This window comes from Chlorocebus sabaeus, chromosome 12 (assembly GCF_047675955.1).
Source record: "Chlorocebus sabaeus isolate Y175 chromosome 12, mChlSab1.0.hap1, whole genome shotgun sequence".
NCBI classification, from domain to species: Eukaryota; Metazoa; Chordata; class Mammalia; order Primates; family Cercopithecidae; genus Chlorocebus; species Chlorocebus sabaeus.
The window spans coordinates 33,840,751-33,864,643 of record NC_132915.1 but is presented as its reverse complement, the minus strand read 5'-3'; the positions used below and the strand labels follow the sequence as shown (position 1 = coordinate 33,864,643).

General features: G+C 37.8%; 1 protein-coding gene and 1 pseudogene across 9 annotated transcripts in view; one reads left to right on the top strand and one right to left on the bottom strand.

The window, feature by feature from the left end:
• The window catches only part of SPATA6L (spermatogenesis associated 6 like), a 62,623-nt gene that overhangs the window by 15,566 nt on the left and 23,164 nt on the right, over positions 1-23,893 (top strand). For 5 of the 9 annotated variants that reach the window (XM_007969352.3, XM_007969356.3, XM_007969354.3 and 2 more), the window contains 3 exons: positions 3,351-3,392; positions 14,491-14,615; positions 21,647-21,724. In XM_007969352.3, coding sequence (XP_007967543.1) covers positions 3,351-3,392; positions 14,491-14,615; positions 21,647-21,724 — 245 coding nt within the window. Of the gene's footprint in view, positions 1-3,350; positions 3,393-14,490; positions 14,616-21,646; positions 21,725-23,893 lie in introns of those variants that run through there. The other 4 variants (XM_007969355.3, XM_073021551.1, XM_037998441.2 and 1 more) reach the window with 3 other exon arrangements.
• Positions 14,627-17,115, bottom strand: LOC140712925 (small ribosomal subunit protein eS6-like; annotated as a pseudogene).

The window sequence follows — 23,893 nt, the reverse complement described above, 5'->3', positions numbered from 1 at the left end:
GGGAGTAGGCTAGGTCTCAGGCTGACATACCAGGTAGATTAAAGAGTTTGAAATTAGGCAAAGAGTGAGTCAGTACCTACAGAGATAGCATAGATTAGGGTAGTCACTGAGCAAGTATGTGTCTCAGGAAGCCATCAAGGCAATTGGGTATAAAAAATGATGCCTTTGGCATTTGGCCTTTTAAAAAGTAGATTCAATACCCAAGTTGATTTACTGCATTCATATTTCTACCTGAATCTTAAAAAACAGGAAGGTGAAACATCTCTCTGAGATGGGTCACATCTGTAAGAACACTGATTCTCTCAAGCCTCTTTAAATTCAGAAAAAAATCCAGCATTTCAAATGATCCTGCAAGAATTGGGATATTTTCATTTCATTTCCCAGTATTAACCCTGGGAGGTGGAATGAAGCATAAAAGAACATAAGAACAGTTCTCTAGGTCACTCATTAATGATTTCCTTTTGTCCTTGATATTTAAAGCAAGTGTGAATTATGTGATGCCATTCCAGAAGGCAATTAAAAGGTGTAGTTATTTTATCAAGCATCCTAATTAACTTGCTCTATGGAAGAATAGGATTTTTCAATGAAGTATCTTGCGGATAAGAGGACAGGCCCTGAGAACACACTACTTGGGTTCCAATATAACCCTGTCACTGTTAGCCAGTCTGACCTTGCCCACATTACTATAGTTTCCTCTTTGAGGTTTAGTTTCTTCATTCATAAAAATGAATGAAGGATAGCCATTGCATTGGACTCATAGAGTCACGATGAGAATTAATTGACTGCATAGAATTTAGAGCCTGACCATAATCAAAAAATCAAAAATAGTAGATGTTGGCATAGATGTGGTGAACAGGTAACACTTCTACACCGCTGATGGGAATGTAAACTAGTATAACCACTATGGAAAACAGTGTAGAGACGCCTTAAAGAACTACAAGTAGAACTATCATTTGATCCAGCAATCCCACTACTGGGGTGTCTGTCTACCCAGAGGAAAAGAGGTCATTTTATGAAAAAAATACTTGCACATGCATGTTTATAGCAGCACAATTTGCAATTGCAAAAATGTGGGACGAATCCAAATGCCCATCAGTCAACGAGTAGATATAGAAACTGGCGTGTGTGTGTGTACATATATATGTATTCCATTATATATATGTATGATGGAATACTAGTCAACCATTAAAAGGAATGAATTAATGGCATTAGCAATGACCTGGATGAAATTAGAGACTATTATTCTAAGTGACGTAACTCAGGAATGGAAAATTAAACATCGTATGTTCTCACTCATAAGTGGGAGCTAAGCTATGAGGATGCAAAGGCAGAAGAATGACACAATGGACTTTGGGGACTCGGGAAAAGGTTGGGAAGGGAGTGAGGGATAAAAGACTACAAATAGGGTGCAGTGTATACTGCTTAGGTAATGGGTGCACCAAAATCTCACAAATCACCACTAAATAACTTACAATCAAATACCACTTGTTCCCCAATAACCTGTGGAAATTAAAAATTAAAAAGAAAGACTTTAGAGGCTGAATCAAACTAAGTGCTTAAATTACCATCAGGGTGATGGTTGTCAAATATATATTCCCTCCTCTCATTTTGAAAACCTAAAGTGTCAGGCTGTCTTGGCTTTTAAGTTTCTTGGCATTTAAAGTTTTGTCATATAAATTCAAATTTTTTTCATAAATCTACAAAGTTAGAATTTTACTTTTGTTGTCTATTTAAAATGTTTTCATGGCTGGGCACAGTGGCTTACATCTGTAATCCCAACACTTTGGGACGCTGAGGTGGGCAAATCACCTGAGGTTAAGAGTTTGAGACCAGCCTGGCCAACATGGTGAAACCCCATCTCTACTAAAAATACAAAAAGTAGCTGGGCGTTGTGGTACGTGCTGGTACTCCCAGCTACTTGGGAGGCTGAGGCAGGAGAATCGCTTGAACCTGCAAGGTAGAAGTTGCAGTGACCCAAGATCGCACCACTGCACTCCACCCTGGGTGACAGAGCGAGACCCTAGTTCAAACAAAACAAAAACAAAGAACTAAAATGTTTTCACTTGTTATGTTATTTTGTGAGAATTATCTTCATTGATTTTTTAATTGTTATAATTGCACCAACCTAATGTATCATTTAAGTTATCTTAAAGATCTGAACTTTATTCTTGTCCTTATTTTAATTTTATTCTTGTCATTGTACATAGGCTCGCTATTTCTAAATATATTTTGAACTCAAGAAAATTTAAAAAGTTTATATATATATATATATATATGTATATTTTAAAGATGGAATCTCACTCCTTTACTGAGGCTGAAGTGCAGTGACACAATATTGGCTCATTGCAGCCTCCACCTCCCGGGTTCAAACAATTTTCCTGCCTCAGCCTCCCGAGTAGCTGGGATTACAGGCATCTGCCATCATGCCCAGCTAATTTTTGTATTTTTAGTAGAGACGGGGTTTCACCATGTTGGCCGGGCTGGTCTTGAACTCCTGACCTCAGGTGATCCACCCACCTCGGCCTCCCAAAGTGCTGGGATTATAGGCGCGAGCCACCATGCCTGGCCTTAAAAAGTTATATTTTATGTTTAATTTGTATAGTCATATTGCACACTATTCTAAGCAAGATAAACTTTTGTACGTTAATGGATAACAAGTGGATTTTGAATATTTAAGATGAAAATTGCATTGTTATTTTAGAGCTCTATGTATATATACACTTATTTATTTATTGTATGCACTTTTAGGAGACAAATATTGCATCTTTTTTTAAAAATACTTTTCAGGAGGTGAAATGCTATTTTTTTTTTTAACTTTTAGGTTTGGGGGTACATGTGCAGGTTTGTTATATAGGTGAACCTGTGTCATGGGGATTTGTTGTACAGATTGTCACCCAGGTATTAAGTCTAGTATCCAATAGTTATTTTTTCTGATCCTCTTTCTTCTCCCACCCTCCACCCTCAAGTAGGCCCCAGTGTGTATTGGTCCCCTCTATGTGTCCATGAGTTCTCATCATTTAACTCCCATTTTTAAGTGAGAACATGCTGCATTTGGTTTTCTGTTTCTGTGTTAGTTTGATAATGACCTCCAGATCCTTCAAAAGACATGAACCCTTGTTCTTTTTTATGGCTAGTGAAATGCTATTTTTATAATTCTGTTACTCTCATTACACTCTCTTGATTGATTAATTCTAGAAATACCTGATTTGATGTTGGTTTGGAGTTATTTTTAATTATTATTTTTATTATTATTACTATTAAATGGATTTTATAACAGTTTAAAACTTAATAATTATTGAAAGACCGTGGCAATTTTTGGAAGTATTAAAATTTCATTTTTTCCTTTTTAGGCTTTCTAACCAGGTTTGAATTAATACAGCTAGTTCCTCCAGGTAATGTGCCAGTAAATACATTTCTAAATTAGCTTAATATAATTTTAAGATAAATTTGGCCTGACAAAATGGGTACTGTACTGAAGATTTGTGTTTTAAAATAACACATAACTTTATATATCTATAAGTTTATATAACACATGCCTTTTTTCTGCCAATCTATTAAATTTTGTCTATTTTCAGAATAATAACTTTATGGTGTTTGGTGACAGGGAGCATAACTTAAACAGACTCCTTGTCTTTCCATTTTTTAATAACTGTATTTAATTATTAAATAATTTTTCAGTCCTGGCTTAGCTGATTTCAAGTTTTGACCTTTGGCTGTGTTCTAATTTGTGGGGTGTGTGTGTGTGTGTGTGTGAGAGAGAGAGAGAGAGAGAAACCCTAAGACATTTTCTTTGTTAGTTGCTGGAATAAGGTTGGTAAACTATAGTCCCTAGCCAAATCCAGCCTGTAGGCCATTGTTGTATGGCCCATGAACTAGAAATGGTTTCCACATTTTTTATTGCAATTTAAATAATATACAATTCATCATTTTCAAATGTACAATTCAGTTGATTTTAGTATGTTCATAAGATTGGACTGCTATCACCACTAATTCCAGAACATTTTTATTACCCCAAAAAGAAATTCTGTGTTTATTAGCAATCATTTCCCGTTCCTTCCTCCTCCAGACCCTGGCCACCACTAATTCTGTCTCTGTTGATTTTCTCATTCTAGACATTTCATATAAATAGAAGCCTACAATATGTGACCTTTTATATCTGGTTTCTTTCACTTAACATAATGTTTTCATGATTCAGCCATGTTGTAGCATGTATCAGATTTTAATTCCTTTTTGTGCCTGAATAATATTCTTCTATATGGATTGGGTAATGAGGGCTCTGCCGTTATGAATAGGTTGATCTATTCATGGATTAATGTATTGATGGGTTATCATGGCAGTCAGACTGTTGGCTTTATAAGAGGAGGAAGAGAGACCTGAGCTACCATGCTCAGCACCCTCACTTTGTGATGCCCTGTGTCACCTGCCTACTCAGCAGAGTCCCCACCAGCAAGAAGGCCCTCACCAGACACAGCCCCTCAACCTTGGACTTCTCAGCCTCCATAACTGCAAGAAATAAATAGCTTTTTAAAAATAAATTACCCAGTTTCAGGTATTCTGTTACAAGCAACAGAAAATAGACTAAGACATTTCTACTTTTTGGATGTTTATAAATAATGCTGTTTTGAATACTTGTGTACAAAGTGTTGTTTATTTGCTTTTAGTTCTTCTGTGTATATACCTAGCGAATGGAGTATATGATAACTGTTTAACTTTGTGAGGAACTGCCAAACTATTTTTGGTTTTTACATTTTTAAATGGTTGGAAAGAATTTTTGAAATGAATATTTAGTGATGTGAAACTTATATGAAATTCAAATTTCATTATTCCTAAATACAAGTCTTTTTGGAACATAGCCATACTCATTCGTTTAAGTAGTATTTATAGCCACTTTTGCAGAGCAATGACAGAGGTGAGTAGTTTTGAAGAGATGGCCTACAAAGCCTAAAACATTTAGCTGTCTGACCCTTTACAGAAAGAGTCTGTGACCCCTGTGCTAGAATCATGAGATTCTAGGAGGAAGCTGTTCTGTGGTACTTTTGCTTTGCAGTATGTCTTGAGTGACATAAGACCTGAGCTGGTGAGAGAGGTTAGGACCTGCCACTCAGTGGCACCAATTCTCGTAAATAGTCTTTCAGTATAGCTATCTAGTGATTTTAGGGTTGTTGGCCTAGAAGTGCATGCGTGTGCACGCTTGTGTGTGTGTCTGTGAGAGAGAGAGAGAGAGAACACTGAAAACTCAGAATATTCTCCTCTGATCTTTGTTATTACACATTTCTGCTTTTTTTTTTTCTGAAAATGAAAATGGCTTCATAATTTTTACTTGTAAAAAGCATTCCCAAATTATGTAATCCTGAGAGAACCTTTATTTATATTTTGGTGAACATATTTCTTGATATTTCTCTGTAGATAGAAGAATACATAGATATGGAATTTTTGCATAGCATCACATACATTTTTTTTCTGTTATTAGCTTTCCCCATTGTATGTCACTGTTATATTATTGTTTAATTTTTTTACATTTAATTTTATTTTTTATATATATCTTTTGAGACAAGATCTCACTCTGTCACTCAGACTGAATGCAGTGATATGACCTCATGGGCTGGAGCAATTCTCCTGCCTCAGCCTCTCAATAGCTGAAACTACAGACATGCACCATGCTCAGCTACATTTTTATTATTAGTAGTATTTTTTGTAGAGCTGGGATCTCACTGTGTTGCCTAGGCTGGTCTCAAACTCCTGGATGCAAGCAATCTTCCCACCTTGGCCACCCAAAGTGCTGGCATTAAAGGCATGATCCACCATGCCTTGCCTATGTTATCATTTCTAAAAGCATAAGTCTACATTTTAAAAAAATTTTAGTTTTTTATTTTTGAGACAGAGTCTAGCTCTGTTGCCCAGGCTGGAGTGCAGTGATGCAGCCTCAGCTCACTGTAACATCCACCTCCTGGGTTCAAGTGATTCTCCTGCCTCAGTCTCCTGAATAGCTGGAATTATGGGCACCTGCCAACACGTCCAGCTAATTTTTGTGTATTTTTTGTAGAGTCGGGCTTTCACCATGTTGGCCAGGCTGGTGTCGAACTCCTGACCTCAGGTGATCTGCCTGCCTCGGCCTCTCAAAGTGCTGGGATTACAGACGTGAGCCACTGCCCCCGGCCTACATCGTTATTTTGATAGCTATAAATAATTTTATTAATTTATGTATGTGTTTTTTGTAGGTCTCTAAACAGTATTTCCATAGTATTTTGGGTTTTACTTTTCTTACTTTACATTGTTACCTATAGTTTACTTGTCATTTTCAATAGCTATGTGTTTTTCCGTAGTGGTGGTGTTATCCATAAATTAATATTGTTGAGCATTTAAACTTTCTTTTCTTTCACATTTTTATAAAAATATTTATCTCTTGGTATATTTACAAATAATAGAATTCTTAGATTGAGCCATGCCTTTTAAACTGGAGTAAACTGATCCCCAATAAGATTCCAATACTTCTACTGCATCCAGGAGTGCATGGCGTTCCCATTCCCCATATCCTAGTTAATGCTGGATACTGTCAATTGGATTTGTTGTGTTTGCAAAGTATGTCATGGCTCACGCTTATAATCCCAGCACTTTGGGAGGCTGAGGTGGGCAGATCATAAGGTCAGGAGTTCGAGACCAGCCTGGCCAACATAGTGAAACCCTGTTTCTACTAAAAATACAAAAATTAGCTGAGTGTGATGGCAGGTGCCTGTAATCTGAGCTACTCGGGAGGCTGAGGCAGGAGAACTGCTTGAACCCGGGAGGCAGAGATTGCAATGAGCTAAGATCGCACCACTGCACTCCAGCCTGGGCGACAGAGCCAGAATCTGTCTAAATAAATAAGTAGATAAAAATATATTTTATCCTATTTTATGATCTATCTCCTTTTTAGATATGACTGTGACAACCTTAAATTTAAAACTTCTTAAAATTTTTCATTTTCCCATATTTTGATTTGTTTTCTTTCTTTCCTTCTGTATAAAGTGACTGTCACTGTCCTTTGACTACTTATGGAGTAATGTCTGACATAAATGTTGTATTTTGGTATAGATTCTTATTTTTAACAAAGTTTTAAATCAGTTATGCTTAAAACAGTTACATTTTCCCTGTTTTGTTGTGTTATTTTGATGTTTTATGGTGTGTGCTTTTCTTTTTCTTAAGAGAGCATGGGAGAAGGAAGATGAGACTAGCAAATGTCTCAGCTAAAGCAGAGGGGACTGAGGAGGCTTTTGATAGGGATCGTAGTCCTGCCTGCTGTGGATATCACTGGAGCAGGTCAAGGGCCCAAGTGAAGTGCAGTGAACCCAGGAGTCTGTAGTTCTTTCTTCTGCTTCTTGGTTCTTTGGCAAAGGCTGCCGCTGGAGACAGACAAGAACCCCACTCTGAATTTAAGAATAGGTGCTTTTGGAGATGCCATTACCTTCATAGGTAGACGGAACTGAGCAGGTGCCTCCTGCCTGCTTTTCAGAAATTCTCACTGAATGTTTTTCAGCCTAAAAGTGACAGGCTGAAATCAGGACACTGAGTTTTTTTCCATAAGTTTTTTATTCTTATTTGACCCAATTTTATGTTCAAACATATATCACCGCTGGCAAATTATATTTTGGTATGCTGAGAAAGTAGAAGCATGCCCACTTTGGTCTTATTTAATTTTACATGGATTTTTAAACAGTTACCCAATACCTAAGTAATCTCAGTATAAAAAATTTAACTAACATGAAAGTATGTAAAATAAAATGTCAAAAGCCCATTCAACAATCCCTGACAGATAATTACCATTAACAATTTGATGTGGGCCAGGTACGGTGGCTCATGCCTGTGATCCCAGCACTTTGAAAGACAAAGGTGGGCAGATTGCTTGAGCGCAGGAGTTCAGGTACAGCCTGGGAAACATGGTGAAACCTCATCTCTACTGAAAATAAAAAAATTAGCTGTGTGTGCTGGTGCGTGCCTGTAGTTCCAGTTACTTGGGAGGCTAGGGAGGTCACTTGAGTGGTTAGGGTGGTCACTTGAGCCAAGGAGGTTGAGGCTGCAGTGAACTGTGATCTTGCCACTGCACTCCAGCTTGGGTGACAGAGTGAGACCCTGTCTCAACAAAACAGAACAAAACAATTTGATGTGTATCTTTTTAAACCTTCTAAAATACGTTTGGTATATTCAGCCAACCCTAAAATATACACACATGCATGCACATACCTTGTATATAGTTGCACCTTCTGATTGTCAAGTTCCACATCCATGAATTCACTAACCATGACTCGAAAATGTAGTTAGGCCTATGATGGTTGTGTCTGTACTGAACATGTACAGACTTTTTCTTGTCATTAATCCCTTAACAATACAGCATAACAACTATTATATAACATTTACATTATATTAGGTATTATAAGTAATCTAGAGATGATCTGAAGTATACAGGAGGATGTGCATAGTTATATGCAAATATTACACCATTTTATTTCTTATTTTTAATTTTTTATTATTACGCTCTTTTTACCTTCAACCAACTCACCCCCACCTATACCATTTTGTATCAGGGACTTGAGCATTCATGGATATTTTCTTATCTGTAAGGGTTCCTGAACCAACCTCCTGTGGATACTTAGGGATGACTGTATATTAAATACAGTATATATAAACATAAATATATTTAGTATTTAGTATATATAGTTGTGTGTGTATATATTTTATGGTTGGTTGAATATACTAAATGTTAGTTTTCTGGTCTCTTGAAAGACATATGACAGTCCAAGATATACTACATTTTAAAAAGTCAATTGCAGAATATGTATTTTCAGCATATACACACACACACACCTATATATATGTTGACTATATATATTCTGCAACTTGCTTGTTAAAACTTAATATGTCTTGGAGTACTGTAAGTTTTTCATGTGACCAGAAGCCCATCTGTGAGAAGGTTGCGAGAATAGTTGTTTGAAAAGAATGATTGCAGAAGATGCTAGCTAAGTGCATAAATACTGGTTATAACTCAAAAATTAATCAGATGCAAAATGGGAGCTGTATTATACTTGTTTTTTTTTTTTTAATTTACCATCTCTCAATTTCAGATTGTAATTTTAGTGGAATTAAATTTGAATTGCACAAAATAACAATTGATTTTACTTAGCTTCGGATGTAGTACAGATTGATCCATTAATTTGTTCCATATATGTTATTACAGGCATACTTTTCACACACGATCTACACTGTGCCAGTCTTCCTAGTGTGATGCTGGTGGCACCCACCGGGCGTGTAGCAGTGGCAGTGAGCCCTCATGATCTGCTGATCCTTGACACTAGCTAATTTTTTTTTGTTTTCTTAAAGTCTCCTGCAGACTACGCTGTGGGGTCACATGGCCCACATTTGGGTTCTCAGGGACCAATTTCTCTATTGGCTGAATTGTTACCTTTTCATTTAGCTGTATTTATTGCTTAATATTTTTTCTCATTGCTTTCAAACACACATACTCAAAAGACATGTTGTGATCATTAAATTAATAGTACAAATAAATTAATAATACAAGTAATGATATCTAGATGTGCATATGGCTTTACTGCTAAAGAATGAAGTCCAGTGATCTTTGCTGCCAAGAAATAGAGACCCTTCCTGTTCTTCAGTTTGCAAAGGTGGGAAAAGGGAATGGACACAGGGGGGCAGCGTGATCCTATTCCACAGTGAGCTTGATGCTTTCTTTTTGTTAACCTCTGAGATAAATACCTTCACTTGGGGTAAGTCAGGTATATTCAAGTCTATTCTCGTGGGCCCCCATTCACTTAACAGAGCTTACTTTTGTACTTTTATAGCAATGCTTTTATAGCAATATTTCACACTTTTCTAGCAATGCTTTTATACTTTTATAGGCATTAGCAAGGAAGGACCTTTTGTGTCAGATGATTTGGTTTTGAATTCCTACTTTGCCATGTGGTATCACTAGCCATGTGGCATCATGACAGGTCAAACTCTCAGAGTCTCAGTTTCCTTATCTGTAAAGAGGGAATCAAATGTGATCCTGTATCTGGAAGCACACTGTCAATTCTGACATGCTCTAAAAATGTTAGATATTCCTCCAGCCAATGTTGTTATTACAATTGTTACTTCTTTTGAAGTCTCATTTGTTTCCTTTTTGGGGGAGAAGTTCATTGATGCCATTGGTGATGTCACTGTCTGTGTAATGAACTCTTAAGAACACTGAGTTCTCTCAAATACTTCCCTTGACCTATAAGACTTGTTCAGCCTGTGAATATGTTTATTATTTCTAGCCTAGGCTCTTGCTGTACCATCCTCTTAGTGTGCTGACATTTTCACTCTGGGTAGCAGTTTGGATTTCTAGAAAGTGACCACACCAGAGAGACTGTCTTGAGAAGCTTCATAGCCTTCTATTTATTTGTCTAACCCTGTTTCAGTCTATTTTTATTCCTGTGATTCTAAAGATAGGGTATGAGCTCACTTTCAATTTTCTAGCCTCTTACTTTTATCTAAATTCTTGCTAAACACAGGAATAATAATTTGCAGTTATCATTTAGATGCAGTGACAAGATCTAGCCAAAAGCATATGAAAGGAAAGAGGGAAAAGGAAAGACCTCCTGTATAGAACATCACATCAGGAATCTAGGTGTTTGTTCCTGGTAGGAACATAATGATGTTTACAGAAGCCAGAGCAGTTCTGGGGCCACTGCTGGGCTGGTGTCAGAGAGCAATCCTGGTAATGGTAGGCAATGTCAGGTGCTGTGCTGTGCATTATACATGGCTTTGTCATTCGTCTTCAGAGTAGTCTTAAAGGGCAGGTGCAATGACAGTTTTTACATTTTCTTGAAGAGGAGACTGAAGTTAAGTAGTTTACGTAATTTGCCCAAGATCACATAGTTGGTAAGTGGTGGAGCAGGGATTTGAACCCAACCTTGCCTGACCCTAGAATTTGAATTCGTGGTGCATGTCTGTAATCCCAGCTACTCGGGAGGCTGAGGCAGGAGAATCACTTGAACCCAAGAGGCAGAGGTTGCAGTGAGCCAAGACAGCCATTTCGCTCCAGCCTGGGTGACAGGGTGAGATTCTGTCTCCAAAAAAAAAAAAAAAAAAAAAAAAAAAAAGAGTTCTTAACTCGATACTATAGGCTTCAGGAGAAAGTTGTCTTTTGTTGCTAGTGATAGCTGGGGAAATTGGCACATCACTTTCCATTTGCAGGTTGTACTTCAGAGTTTCTGGATGGAGGCAGAGTCTGTTTTTGACCAGCAAAGGTGGGAGGATTATGCCCATCACAGGGAGCATTGTAAGAGAAGCATTGATGAAGAAGGCCAGGATGAGACTAGTAAATGAAGCAGAGAATTAATGTTAGAATTACACCCATTGGCTGAGTGCAGTGGCTCACGCCTGTAATCCCAGCACTTTGGGAGGCTGAGGCAGGTGGATCACCTGAGGTCAGGTGATCAGCCTGGCCAACATGGTGAAAGCCCGTCTCTACTAAAAGTACAAAAATTAGCCAGATGTGGTGGCAGGGTGCCTGTAATCCCAGCTACTTGGGAGGCTGAGGCAAGAGAATCGCATGAACCCAGGAGGCGGAGGTTGCAGTGAGCCCAAACTGTGCCACTGCACTCCAACCTGGGCAACAAGAGCGAGACTCCATCTCAAAAAAAAAAAAAAAAAAAAAAAAGAAATTACACCCATCTTCTCTCCTGTCTTCCTACCCTCTCTATCTCTTTATTCCTAGCAATTTACCCTTATGGAGCTTAATTTTTAACTATACATTTATTTGTATAATTGTTTAATACTTATAGACTATAGCTCCAGGAAGGCGTTGATTATATTTACCTTCTTCACTAGTATACATCCAGTGTCTATAAGTCTTACTACATAGGAGGTTCTCAATGAATGAAGTGTTTTTTTAATATATGAATGAAAATAAATTGAAAAATGAATGAAGGGTAAGAGTTGGAAAAGCTTTTAGAGAACATTTAGTCTCTCTCCTCCTTTTTTTTAATAGTGTGGAAACTGAGTCTCAAAGAGGGTAACTAATGCTTATTGAGTGGCTAACATAAGCTGGCACTTATGCAAGTTAACTTACTTTAGTCCTCATGTTCATTCATTCAAGAAGCATTTACCAGGTACCCATTATGTCCTAAGCATTGTTCCACAGGTTTAGGGGCAGCATCCAGGATGCTGCACTTCACCACTTGTCTCTGAACATCATTGAAGTTCAATTTTAAAATGTCTATCTTTAGTGATATTTCAAGGGGCTTGAAGATGCTGACAGTGAGGCCCCTTTTCAGGTGTGATTGTCTTGGCTGGGCCACGTACTGATTGAACTGCTCTGAGTTCACACCTTTCTAGGGACAACCCTGCCAGCAGTAGAATAATGTACAGAAAAGACAAAGTCACTGCTTTCATGGAGCCTTGTTGGAAGCAGATCACGAATAGATACATGAACAAAAATATCAATTAGTGGTAAATCTTATGTCGAAAGTAAAATCAGGTGATGTGATGGGGAGTGTCTGGGAAGGAGTGCTCTTTTGGATTGGGTTGCCACCTTCTGATAAGATGACATTTAAACCAAACCTGTCATTCAGTAGGAAGGAGCCAGCCCTGCAGAGACCCGGGGAGGGAACCTTACAGAGAGGAGAATGATAAGGCACAACCCTTATGTGGAGGTGAGCTTGGTGTGTTTGAGGGACAGCAAGAAGGGTAAAGGATGACAGGGAATGACGATCAAGGGGGAGAGTGGCAATATATGAATTAGGAGAGATTATTAGAAGCCTGATTATATAGAGTCTTGAAGTCTAGAGTAAGGTGCTTAGATTTTATTCTAATGCGATGAGAAGCCCATTGGAAGGTTTTAAGCAGAGAAAGGCACAGTCTGATGTATTTAAAATGTTGCAGTGTGCGGATAGTGGATTTGAGTGCAGGAGAATGGAGGCAGGGAGATCAACTAAGGCCATGGCAGCAATGCAGGAGAGCATGCATGGTGGAAGTACATTGCTCAGGAGGGAACATCAATCCATTGTGGCTGGAGCGTGGCTGGGAGCGCACAAGTGGAAAGAAATGCTATTTATGATGAAAAATATAGAATAATTTCTTTTTGCACTTTGATTCTTTCCTCAGTAGAACCGAAACATTCGTATTAAATGGAGTTAGTAGGAGGAAGAATTTAATGCATCATATTATGTGATGTAAGGTCAATTATGTTCTACAGTTGACGTACTGAAAACGAAGCAACCCTCATCAGAATTCTTCTCATAAGTAAAGTGGCAGTCACTAAATAGCAAAACTGCCTCATTGGCTACAGTTACTTTTTTGATTGTCCTCTAGGCAGGGACCACTCTCAGTTCAGATCACTTCTGCGGCACCTGCTGTGTGGTCAAGGATGATTCAGATGGTAGCTTTCTGTCCTTCGGCTCAGTAATTGTTCATCCTATTAGACCCAAGATCTTTTGGTAATGAGTATTTTGTAGTATCCCTTTTATGATACTAAAAATATTTGTAGTTAATATAATCAACTTATACAAGTCACTGTAAAAAATTAACATAATCTGATTGTAATATAAAGTAGAAATGAAAGTGGTGTATGATAAAATGTATATGTTAATATGTAAGTGTCAAGCGTAATGAAGCATTTAGATGGGACATGATTTTCAAAATATCAAACAGGTCCGGTTAAAGATCCAAACAAAACAAAATACAATTGTTCCTTGATTTACACAGTACTTGGAAAAATTCAGTGTATTTCCAAATCATGCAAAAAAAAAAAAAAAAAAAAAAAAGCTTTGTCTTTACATGTAACATAGTTATATAATTATTTTCAGTTACATAGTTAGTTAAGTTCTAGGCTCAGATAATTATAAAATAGTTTTTAGCCTGCAAGAATGTTTGTAAGATATTAGAAAGTCATTGGGGATGGGGGAGATTGTGTGATGTGCATGAGTGTCTTGAGCACTGCAGGACTCCCTCACACCTCTGGCTCCTGCCCCTGAAATATTTCCACAAATGTCCAAAATGTCCCTGGGATTGGTACCCCTGCTGAGAACCACAGCTGTAGCTGTCATCTGGGCCCTTGGCATCCATGCATCACAGAACACATTGAACCCCAGTCTAAACTGTAAACTTGTGTGAACAATGCTATGTTCGCCTTGTTCTTATTCTATCCCCGGTACCTGGCTTAAGGGTTATCATTAGTAAATATTTGTCGAAGGAAAAATTGGATGGATAGATGGAAAGATAGATTTTCCTATTTGTTCTGTTTTGTAGAACACCTCTTTAGTCTTTTTTCCTCTGTTATGACTTTGGAAGGCTTTAAAAAATTATCCAAAAGATAAAAAGTAATAGAAATTAGTCTCCTCTTGAATAACAGGTGCTAGGATCAATGTGTCTATTTTTACCTAAGTGCCATCTCTGCCATCATCTGCCTGAACTTTTATTTTGTTAAACCTGGAGGTGTAAATACAGATATTTATACTTTTTCTCCTTTCTTTCTAGTGTGGGATGAGTTGGCCTACTATGAAGAAAACACACGGGATTTTCTTTTCCCAGAGCCCAAGCTGACACCTTCGCACCCTAGGAGGTGTAGGGAAGTGCTCATGAAGACGGCTCTAGGTTTTCCAGTAAGTGATTCATGTCCATCTGGGCTTCTATTAGGAGAGAAAGTCTTGGGACCTGAATGTTTTATTCCTGACAGGGTTTGATCTTTATTTTGGTTAGTACCCCTGCTGTTCTGTTTAGTGGCTCCGTTTAGATGCCCAACTCAAGGTACCAAATTATACTGATTTTCAGTATTGATCTGAGAGGTGGAAGTTTTATCTAATCAGGCTAAAATCTTTTCCATATTTGCATTGTCACATAGTTATAAAAGCCTCCTTTTGTTGCAGATTAACAGAAAGATTTGTTTGTTTAGTCATAGCTATTATGACTAAATAGAGTAGCAATAGCAGTTATGTTATTTTTCATTTATTTTGCACTTTCAATTTTTTCTCCCAAGTTAGCCAATGCAGATATGGTCTCCATTTAACAGAGAGGAAACTGACAGAGGCTCACAAATTGATATTACTGAATAATCTTGAAGGATATAGCAGATATTCCACTGGTAATTTAATTATTTGGGGGGCATTATCTGAACCCAAATTCAAAGTACGCATTTTGATGTTGTCTTTGACAATTTCTATTGCCACGGCAACCCTGACGATTTTCTTGACTGTTACATCACTTGAATGATCTCCATTTAAAAGGCTATGCCTTTGAGAATTATAAAAAGTATTTTGATACTCAGCTTTTCTCATATTGCCCCATGAATTACAATTACTATAATTTGTTATCGTTTCCTACTTTGTTGAGAGTACTGTGCAGAATATATTTAATGTAACAGTCAGGACCTCTGTTTCTATGAAGCTTATCATGACAGAGCTTCTAATACTTCAAACAGCAAACATTCATTAAAGGTTGCCCTAATCAGAATTCCTAATAACTGTAACCCCAAGCCCTTCATTATCTTTGAGAGTTTGATGAATCTCACTGAAACTGTCTTTGTTTCTCCAAGATCTTCATGTATCATTTAAATCCATGGTACATGTGATAAGCTTACCTTTAATTATTTTATTTTGAGTTATTGTGATATTGCTCTTCAGAAGCTAAAAAGGATCAAAAACTGATGAGAATCAGGTAGGGGATACTCTATTATTTTAACTTTGGTTTGCCTAGTTCTCTGCTAAATAAAAGGCATCTACAAACACTGAGCTGGTATCCAGTCAAGTATCAAGATAAAAAGAAGCAAACGTTCTTATATTTTCTTGAGTGTTATCTCTGTTCAACTTTATGGTCATAAATAGGAAAAATAACCTATAGGAGGTTGTATTTATAGTTATTTATACATGCAGTTAGTCACTAGAGAATAGATTTTTTTAAATATGTGGAAACACCTGCATGCATTAGAGGTATTCTTACAATTAAGTTAATCAAATTATATTTTAAACAATTTGTGAATAGATAGAGGGACTCAATTTCTCTCAACCATTCTATAAAGCAAAATAAAACCAATTGCATAGTAGTGGTTTTTGGAGTGTGGGATCTGATCTTATTTGTTACTCAAAAAATTTTATTTTTGACTGGACTCAGAAGTAGAAGCTTGCAGAGAGGGCCGCCTGCATCTGTTGTCAATCTATTCCTGGCATTTTTCTTTGGTCTCCTTCATTCTTTTGGCCAAAAGTTTAGCATATTCTGCAGCCTCTCTCTTATTTCCCTTAGTAGTCTCTTTCGTCAGAGTAGTATGCCAGAGTTTGTGTTACAGGACATGTGGAGTAACGAGACACTGAATCTTGGGTGCTTTGGTTCTAGGTTTCTTACCTTCTTTGTTTAAGGGCTTTATTACAATATGTTGGCAGATATCATCTCTTTTAGAGTGACTGAAAAGTGCAGATTCTGCTAGGTCTTTTGGGCCCCAGGCGATGAGGCACCATAGTGTCAGTCAGTCCAGGAATATCCTTCTCTCCTTTTTTGATGATAACCAAGTTGAGAATGGTCAGATTGGTGACCACATTGTGACCCTGAACAGATTTGCACTTTCTTTCTCCAATTCTTCTTGGTCTATAACAGGAATGTCCCTTCTCAGCAGCAGGTGGACATAGCCATGGGTCAGGACACCCTGTTTTATGGAAAAAACTTGTTTGTTATTCTCACCGCTGATCTGGACCACATAACCCTCCCAATCTTCACCCAGAGCATCTCAGTAGTAACTTCTGTGGCCATATGCTTCTCATAAAAAGTACGAAGTTTGCTTTCATCATCCACTTCAATGAATTTCTGGCAGCCAGTGGCTGGAAAGGAAATATTCAGCTTCATCTTTTTGTTTGTTTGTTTGTTTTTGTTTTGATGTCTAACCAAGTAACTGTTATGTATTTATTTGTATACAATAAAAGCGTCATGAAAATTCTGTGTTGGAGATCACATCCATGTTGCTTTCACACATAAATAAGTATTATTCTGAATAGGAGAATATTAGTTATGTCCTGATTAATGCAATACATACTTCCTTTGTCAGGTATTTCCTCTGCTTTAATAGACAATTTCAGAAAGACATGTTAAGGGGGGAAAATCACACAATACTAAGGATCTGAGGGCCATAAACATCACATATGTTGAGTTTGCTTTTAGTTTTGTTTCCAGTAGCTCTTAACCAATGTCCCTGGCTGTAATCTACGTGCTAGACACATTGCAGATCTTCAAAAGTGTATAAGATGAAAGAACAACACAATTGTTATTATTATTTTTTGAGATGGAGTCTTGCTCTGTTGCCCAGGCTGGAGTACAGTGGAGTGATCTCAGCTCACTGCAACCTCCGCCTCTCAGGTTCAAGCGATTCTCCTGCCTCAGCTTCCCAAGTAGCTGGGATTACAGGCACTTACCACCATGCCTGACTGATTTTCGTGTTTTTAGTGGAGACGAGGTTTCTCCATGTTGACTGGGCTGGTCTCGAACTCCTGACCTCAGGTGATTCTCCTGCCTCAACCTCCCAAAGTGCTGGGATTACAGACGTGAGCCACCGTGTGCAGCCTTCAGCTTCATCTTGAAGCAGCTGATTGCCCCCGAGATACCACAAAAAAGAGCTATCACTTTAATAATAGCTGATGTTTCAGCCTGGCCAACACGGTGAAACCTCGTCTCTACTAAAAATACAAAAATTAGTTGAGCGTGGTGGCGCATGCCTGTAATCCTAGCTACTGAGATGCTGAAGCAGGAGGCAGAGGTAGCAGTGAGCCAAGATCATGCCACTGCACTGCAGCCTGGGCGACAGAGTGAGACTCCATCTCAAAAAAAAAAAAAAAACAGCTGATGTTCACTGTGTGCTCACTGTATACCAGGCACTGTGTTGAGCTCACTATCCTGTTCTTTCCCCACTTTAAAGGAGAGGGAAGCTGGTGTAAAGAGTTTCAGAAATGCACTTAGGGTCACAGAACTGGTGAGTGATGGAGCAGGAATTCTCATGCTGGCCTGACTGGCTTCAGAGCCTGCCCTCTTACTCACTGAATGATGCTAATTTTCTCATATTTATTTCAGCCCACTATCTGATTTCTTTTCATTAATATTGTAGGAAGTAAGAATGAATATGTGAGACAAATTCACTTTATTTTCTGCTAATTTATCAACTTATTAACAATTAGATTTATTTCCTCCACTAGCATGTGGCTTTTCTTTGTATTTCTGTATTTTGCTGTTTTATTTCACTTGATACTTTAACAGTATTTTTTATTTCCTGGTGAGGTCAAGAATTTTTTTTGTTTGCAATTTTATCTAGTCTTATCTATTAGATAATAGATAATATTACTGTCTCATCTATTAGATAATAGATAATAAAAGATGATAATACTGTCTCCCTGTGAGGCAATGAGAAGATTGCACAATTGTCTATTATCATGTTAGGTTAAGACTGACTTTGTAAAGTGAGCATAAAAAGCATTTAAAAATTATTTTTATTTGTTTATGTTATTATGTTATATATTATGTTAAATCCTTTCATTGACCTAACTGTTATCAACATCATTCCATTGGTAAGGAGACTGGATGAGATATAGTCTCTAAATTTCAACTCTAAAGTAAAATGTTATGCTAAAAGCAGCACGGTATGAAAAAGAAAATACATTCTTTTTTATTGTCTATAAGTCATGGCAAGGAGTGGAGGTCATATAAGGTGAACAAAAATGTGTTACAGAATGTGGGTTCCTTACAAGCAGTGGACTTCCTTCCTCCTCTCTGGGCAAAGTGGATCAGGAACTTGAAAATCTATTAGGCAGCTGCATGTACAGTGGTTTAGTATGGAATCAGATTGTCCGGGTTCATTCCCAGTTTTGTCATGAATGGCTATGAGACTTTGGGTAAGTTAATCTCTTTGTGCCTTAGTTTACTCATCTGCAAAATGGGACTGTAATGGTACATCCCTCACAGGATTATTGTGAGTGTTAGATGAGGTAATATACAGTGTTTAGCACAATACCTGGTATATAGTTAAGTGTACAATAAATCTAAGCTGTTATTATTTATTGTGCTGTCATCCAATGGTTAATACTGTCTCCCTGTGAGGCAATGAGAAGACTGCACAAGACTATGGCATGAGAGATGACTTGTTCAGGCTCAGGCCACTGGGCTGTGGGGGACCTGAGGCTTGGCACACATGTGAGGGTCATATGATTCTACCAGTAGCACTGTGGACACTGAAACTCTCCTTGCCTCCTTCATGTAAGCCATCTGGTTAAGAAAAGATGAGGCTGTACTAGTCATATGATTGTACATTCTTTATCAAATGTCCCTCTGCATTGTCTGACTCATGTAGCATCTTGACCCCTGTGTTTATAAGCCTAGAAATGTTTTCTTGAGTTGTCTGGCCAAGCTTTGCACTCTTGTGTACATACTGTGCATTCTACAGGCAATATAAAAAGGAGTTAAGGATATAGATTGTACCTGTGAGGACTTGTGTAGACAGGATGGGTGCACAGGAATGAATGAATGCACAGGAAACAAGCTGACTAGCTGATTCACAAGACCCCTGAAGAGATAGCATGAGGAAATGGAAAGAAGGTAGGTTTTGTAGTAGTTCAGCAGAGTTTCTTTTTTCTTTCTTTTTTTTTTTTTTGAGTCTCTCTCTGTCATCAGGCTGGAGTGCAGTGGCGCGATCTCGGCTCACTGCAACCTCCGTCTCCCGGGTTCAAGCGATTCTCCTGCCTCAGCCTCCTGACTAGCTGGGATTACAGGCTCACGCCATCACACCCAGCTAATTTTTGTATTTTTAGTAGAGAACGGGTTTCACCATGTTGGCCAGGATGGTCTTGATCTCTTGATCTCGTGATCTGCCCGCCTTGGCCTCCCAAAGTGCTGGGATTACAGGCGCGAGCCACCGTGCCTGGCCAATTTAGCAGAGTTTCAAATCCTGGCTCTACCCACCTGTGTGACATTGGGCATACTATTAAACCTCTCCAAGTCTGTTCCCTCCTGTGTAAAATGGGAATACAGTGGTCTACTACACAGGTTGTGTGAGGATTAGATGAGATCACGCCTCTGGAAACCCTTAACAGAAGCTGGCACATGTAATAAGCATGCAGTAGATGTTGGCTTCCTTTCTTTCGAGGGCTTCAGCTGGGGCAGGCCCTGTTATGGAAGCACCTTGAGTATAAGTTGTATAAATGAAAATGAAATATTAGAGACTGGAGGGAGAGACTACTATGGGCTTACCTGGAGGAGTTAGAGTGAGATCAGACATTGAGAGATGGGTAAAATTTGGATGGAAAAGAAGAGAAGGAAGGTGCCCTCAGGACAAGAAGTAACTTGGCCAGGTGGTGTTCTCTGGGGGAGAGTAGAGCAGAGAGGTCATGCAGAGGGGCCACTGGTGAGTCGATGGGGTCAGATGGAGACAGTGTAATTTAGTCAGATTCAGGTCCTGTCGCTGTGGTGCCATTTATAAGCCTTGTAAATTTGGGAAAATTGCCTTAATGTCTCTTTAGGCCTCATTTTTTGGGGAAAGCAGTTGTATTTTAAAAATTATTATACAATAAAATTGATGCTTTTTCGGTCTACAGTTCTATGAATTTTAACACATGTATAGATTTGTAAAACCACTACTACGATCGGTTTATAGAACAATCCCATCACTCCTAAAATCCCCTTCATGTTACCCCTTTATAGGCACACCCTTCCCCTGACCCTAAGCACTAGTTTTTTCTCCATCACCATAGTTTTGTTTTTTTGAGAATGTTACATAAATGGAATCATACAGTCTGTAACCTTTTGAGACTGGCTTTTCTCACTTAGAAGAACGCTGTTGAGATCCATCCATGTAGTTGTGTGTGTCATTCATTTGTTCCTTGTTATTACCGAGTAGTTTCCATTATGTAAATACACCACGGTTCATCTGTTCACCCATTAAGGGTGTTTGGATAGTTTCTAGTTTTTGCCCATTTTTCAGTTTTAACATCTGTAAAACAGGATGATTATAATAATTGTACCTACCCTATAGGATTATAAGAATTAAACAGGATAGGATATATATATACACACATGTATATATAACCCAATATTTTAGACAGTATGGTACTGAGGACAAAAAATAGAAATATCGAATCAATGAAACAAAATTAATTTGGAATTAGGTCTAATGAATACAAATATCTGATATGAGATATAAAGCAAGTTTTTCAAAGCAGGTAGGTAGAGAGGAAGACTCTATACATTATACATACCTCTCTCTAGGTAATCGCATTCAATTCCGTGGTGCGGTGTTTTAAATAGAGTAGCTAACATCATGGACACTGGAGCCGGAATGCCTGGGTTCAATTAATAGCCATCATTACTAGATGGACATGTTACTTAAACTGTGTTTTAATTGAGGAGTACTATTATAAAACCTGCCTCATGGGGTTGTGTTAGGATTGGATGAGTTAATATATATGAATTACTTAGGCCTGGCTCTGATACATAATATATATTACATAAGTATTTAGCTATTCTTATTACATATATATTTTAGATAATGTGTGTGGATTATGCCAACCACACAGAAGAGCAGTTAGGTTCTTGTATGATTTTAAGTTAGAATGAGATGGCCAAAGAACTGTTTCTAGTAATTTTATTTGCTTTTCTTATGCTGTTTTATTTTTAGGGAATTGCTCCTAAAATAGAGTTTTCTACAAGGACAGCCATCAGAGAAAGTGTGTTTCTGCATAGAAACAGATTTCTTGTAAGTACAATACAAATCTAGTGATAGAAATGACCGTTTTTGTTTTTTTTTTCCCTAATTTAAAGAATTTTTGCCCAAACTCAGTTTATCAAGTTTACATGAAACTAAACAAGTAGAAACCTGGAAAGTTTTTACTGGGTTTGAATTTCTATAATTCAAACTGTTTACTCAGCCAGTCATACTAGAGTCTGTTTGGCACATATGTTTGGCAGCATGATGTAGCTGGAAGCAGGGTGATTCAGAAGCTAAAATTACAAATTTGATGTAAGTGAGCTAATTAGCTTTTGTTATTGTTGTTCTATGACATTTACTTTTGATCTTATGAACAGCAGTTTCCATCTTTCTTTTTTAAAAGTTTAAAAATTTTAGGCTAGGCATGGTGGCCCATGCCTGTGATCCCAGCACTTTGGGAGGCCGAGGCGGATGGATCACCTGAGGTCAGGAGTTAGAGAACAGCCCAGGCAACATGGTGAAACCCCATCTCTACCAAAAGTACAAAAGTTAGCTGGGCATAGTGGTGTACGCCTGTAATCCCAGCTACTTGAGAGGCTGAGGCATGCAAATCGCCTGAGCCTGGGAGGTCAAGGCTGCAGTAAGCCAAGATGGCTCTACGGCACTTCAGCCTGGGTGACAGAGTGAGACTCCGTCTCAAATAAAATAAATAAATAAAAAATAATAAAAATAAAATAACAATTTAGAGATTTTATTTTTTCATGGATACATAATACCTGTATATATTTATGGGGTACATAAGATATTTTGATATAGGCATACAGTGTGTAATAATCACATCAAGGTAAATGGTGTATCTATCACCTAAAACATTTATCCTTTGAGTTACAAACAATCCAATTATATTCTTTTAGTTATTTTAAAATTTACAGTTAAATTATTATTGACTATAGTCACCCTGTTGTTCTATCAAATACTAGATCTGACTCATTTTTTCTATTTTTTTTTTTTTACCCATTAACCATCTCCACTCCCCCTCAGCCCCCACAACCCTTCCCATCCTCTGGTAACCATCATTCTACTGTCTGTCTCGATGAGTTCAATTGTTTTAATTTTTAGCTCCCACAAATAAGTGAGAATATATGAAGTTTGTCTTTCTGTGCCTGGCTTATTTCACTTGATATGATGACCTTAACTTCATCCATGTTGTTGCAAGACAGGATCTCATTATTTTTTGTGGCTGAACAGTATTCCATCGTGTGTATGTAATATAATTTCTTTATCCATTCATATGTTGATGGATACTTAGGTTGATTCCAAATCTTGGCTATTGTGAATAGTGCTGCAGTAAACATGGAGCCATCTTTCTTTTGCTGAGGCTGATGCTCAGATTGTATTCGTGGTCCATCTTTGGTAAATGTGAAGGGTCTTAGGGCATCCATGTGTACTACCTCAATTTTACTCTCTTCTTCAGTCCTAGTGTCCCCCTCACCCCAATTTCTTTCTGTTTTGCTTTTACCTTATTGTATATAATGTTGTTGCCACTTAAAATCTTTTCTAGAACAAGATAGAGAAGGAATAAAGGTAGTTTGTGAAGCTTCTCCAAATACTCTGGGACACGGTAGAGTAAAACCTGTGTGTTAAACAAAATGCTTATCCCAGATCTTATGTGTGGTCCTAGAAAAGACCTTGAAAATGTGGGCTGTGTGTTATGGGATTCTGAATGAGAAAGAAGGGCCAATAATCTCTGCAAATCTATCAAACCTCGCAGCATAATAACTCATATAATGGGAGACCAATGATTAATTTTAAGGAAGGCGCTATCTGCTTTTTAGTTTCACCTTATTTATCCTCTTTTCTCTCCAATTTATTTGTGATGTGTTCATAGCAATTTTTCAGTGTTTCTTTCTCTTCTCTTCTACCATTTTAATTCTGTTTTAACTTCCTAGATCTTCCTTTCAGTGTTAACTTTTTAAGCAAATAGTTTTATTGTTTTTTTTTTTGAACTCCTGGCCTCAAGAGATCCTCTACGTCAGCCTCCCAAAGTGTTGGGATTACAGGCGTGAGCCACCGCACTCAGTCTGTTCTTTTTTTTTTTCTTAAAACAAAAGTATTACTTTATTTTGGAAAATTAGAAAACAAAGATAAATAAGCGAAAAGGACCCAAAATTGTAAAAACCTGTCCCATTTTTGCCATTTAGAGATCAGCATTAATTT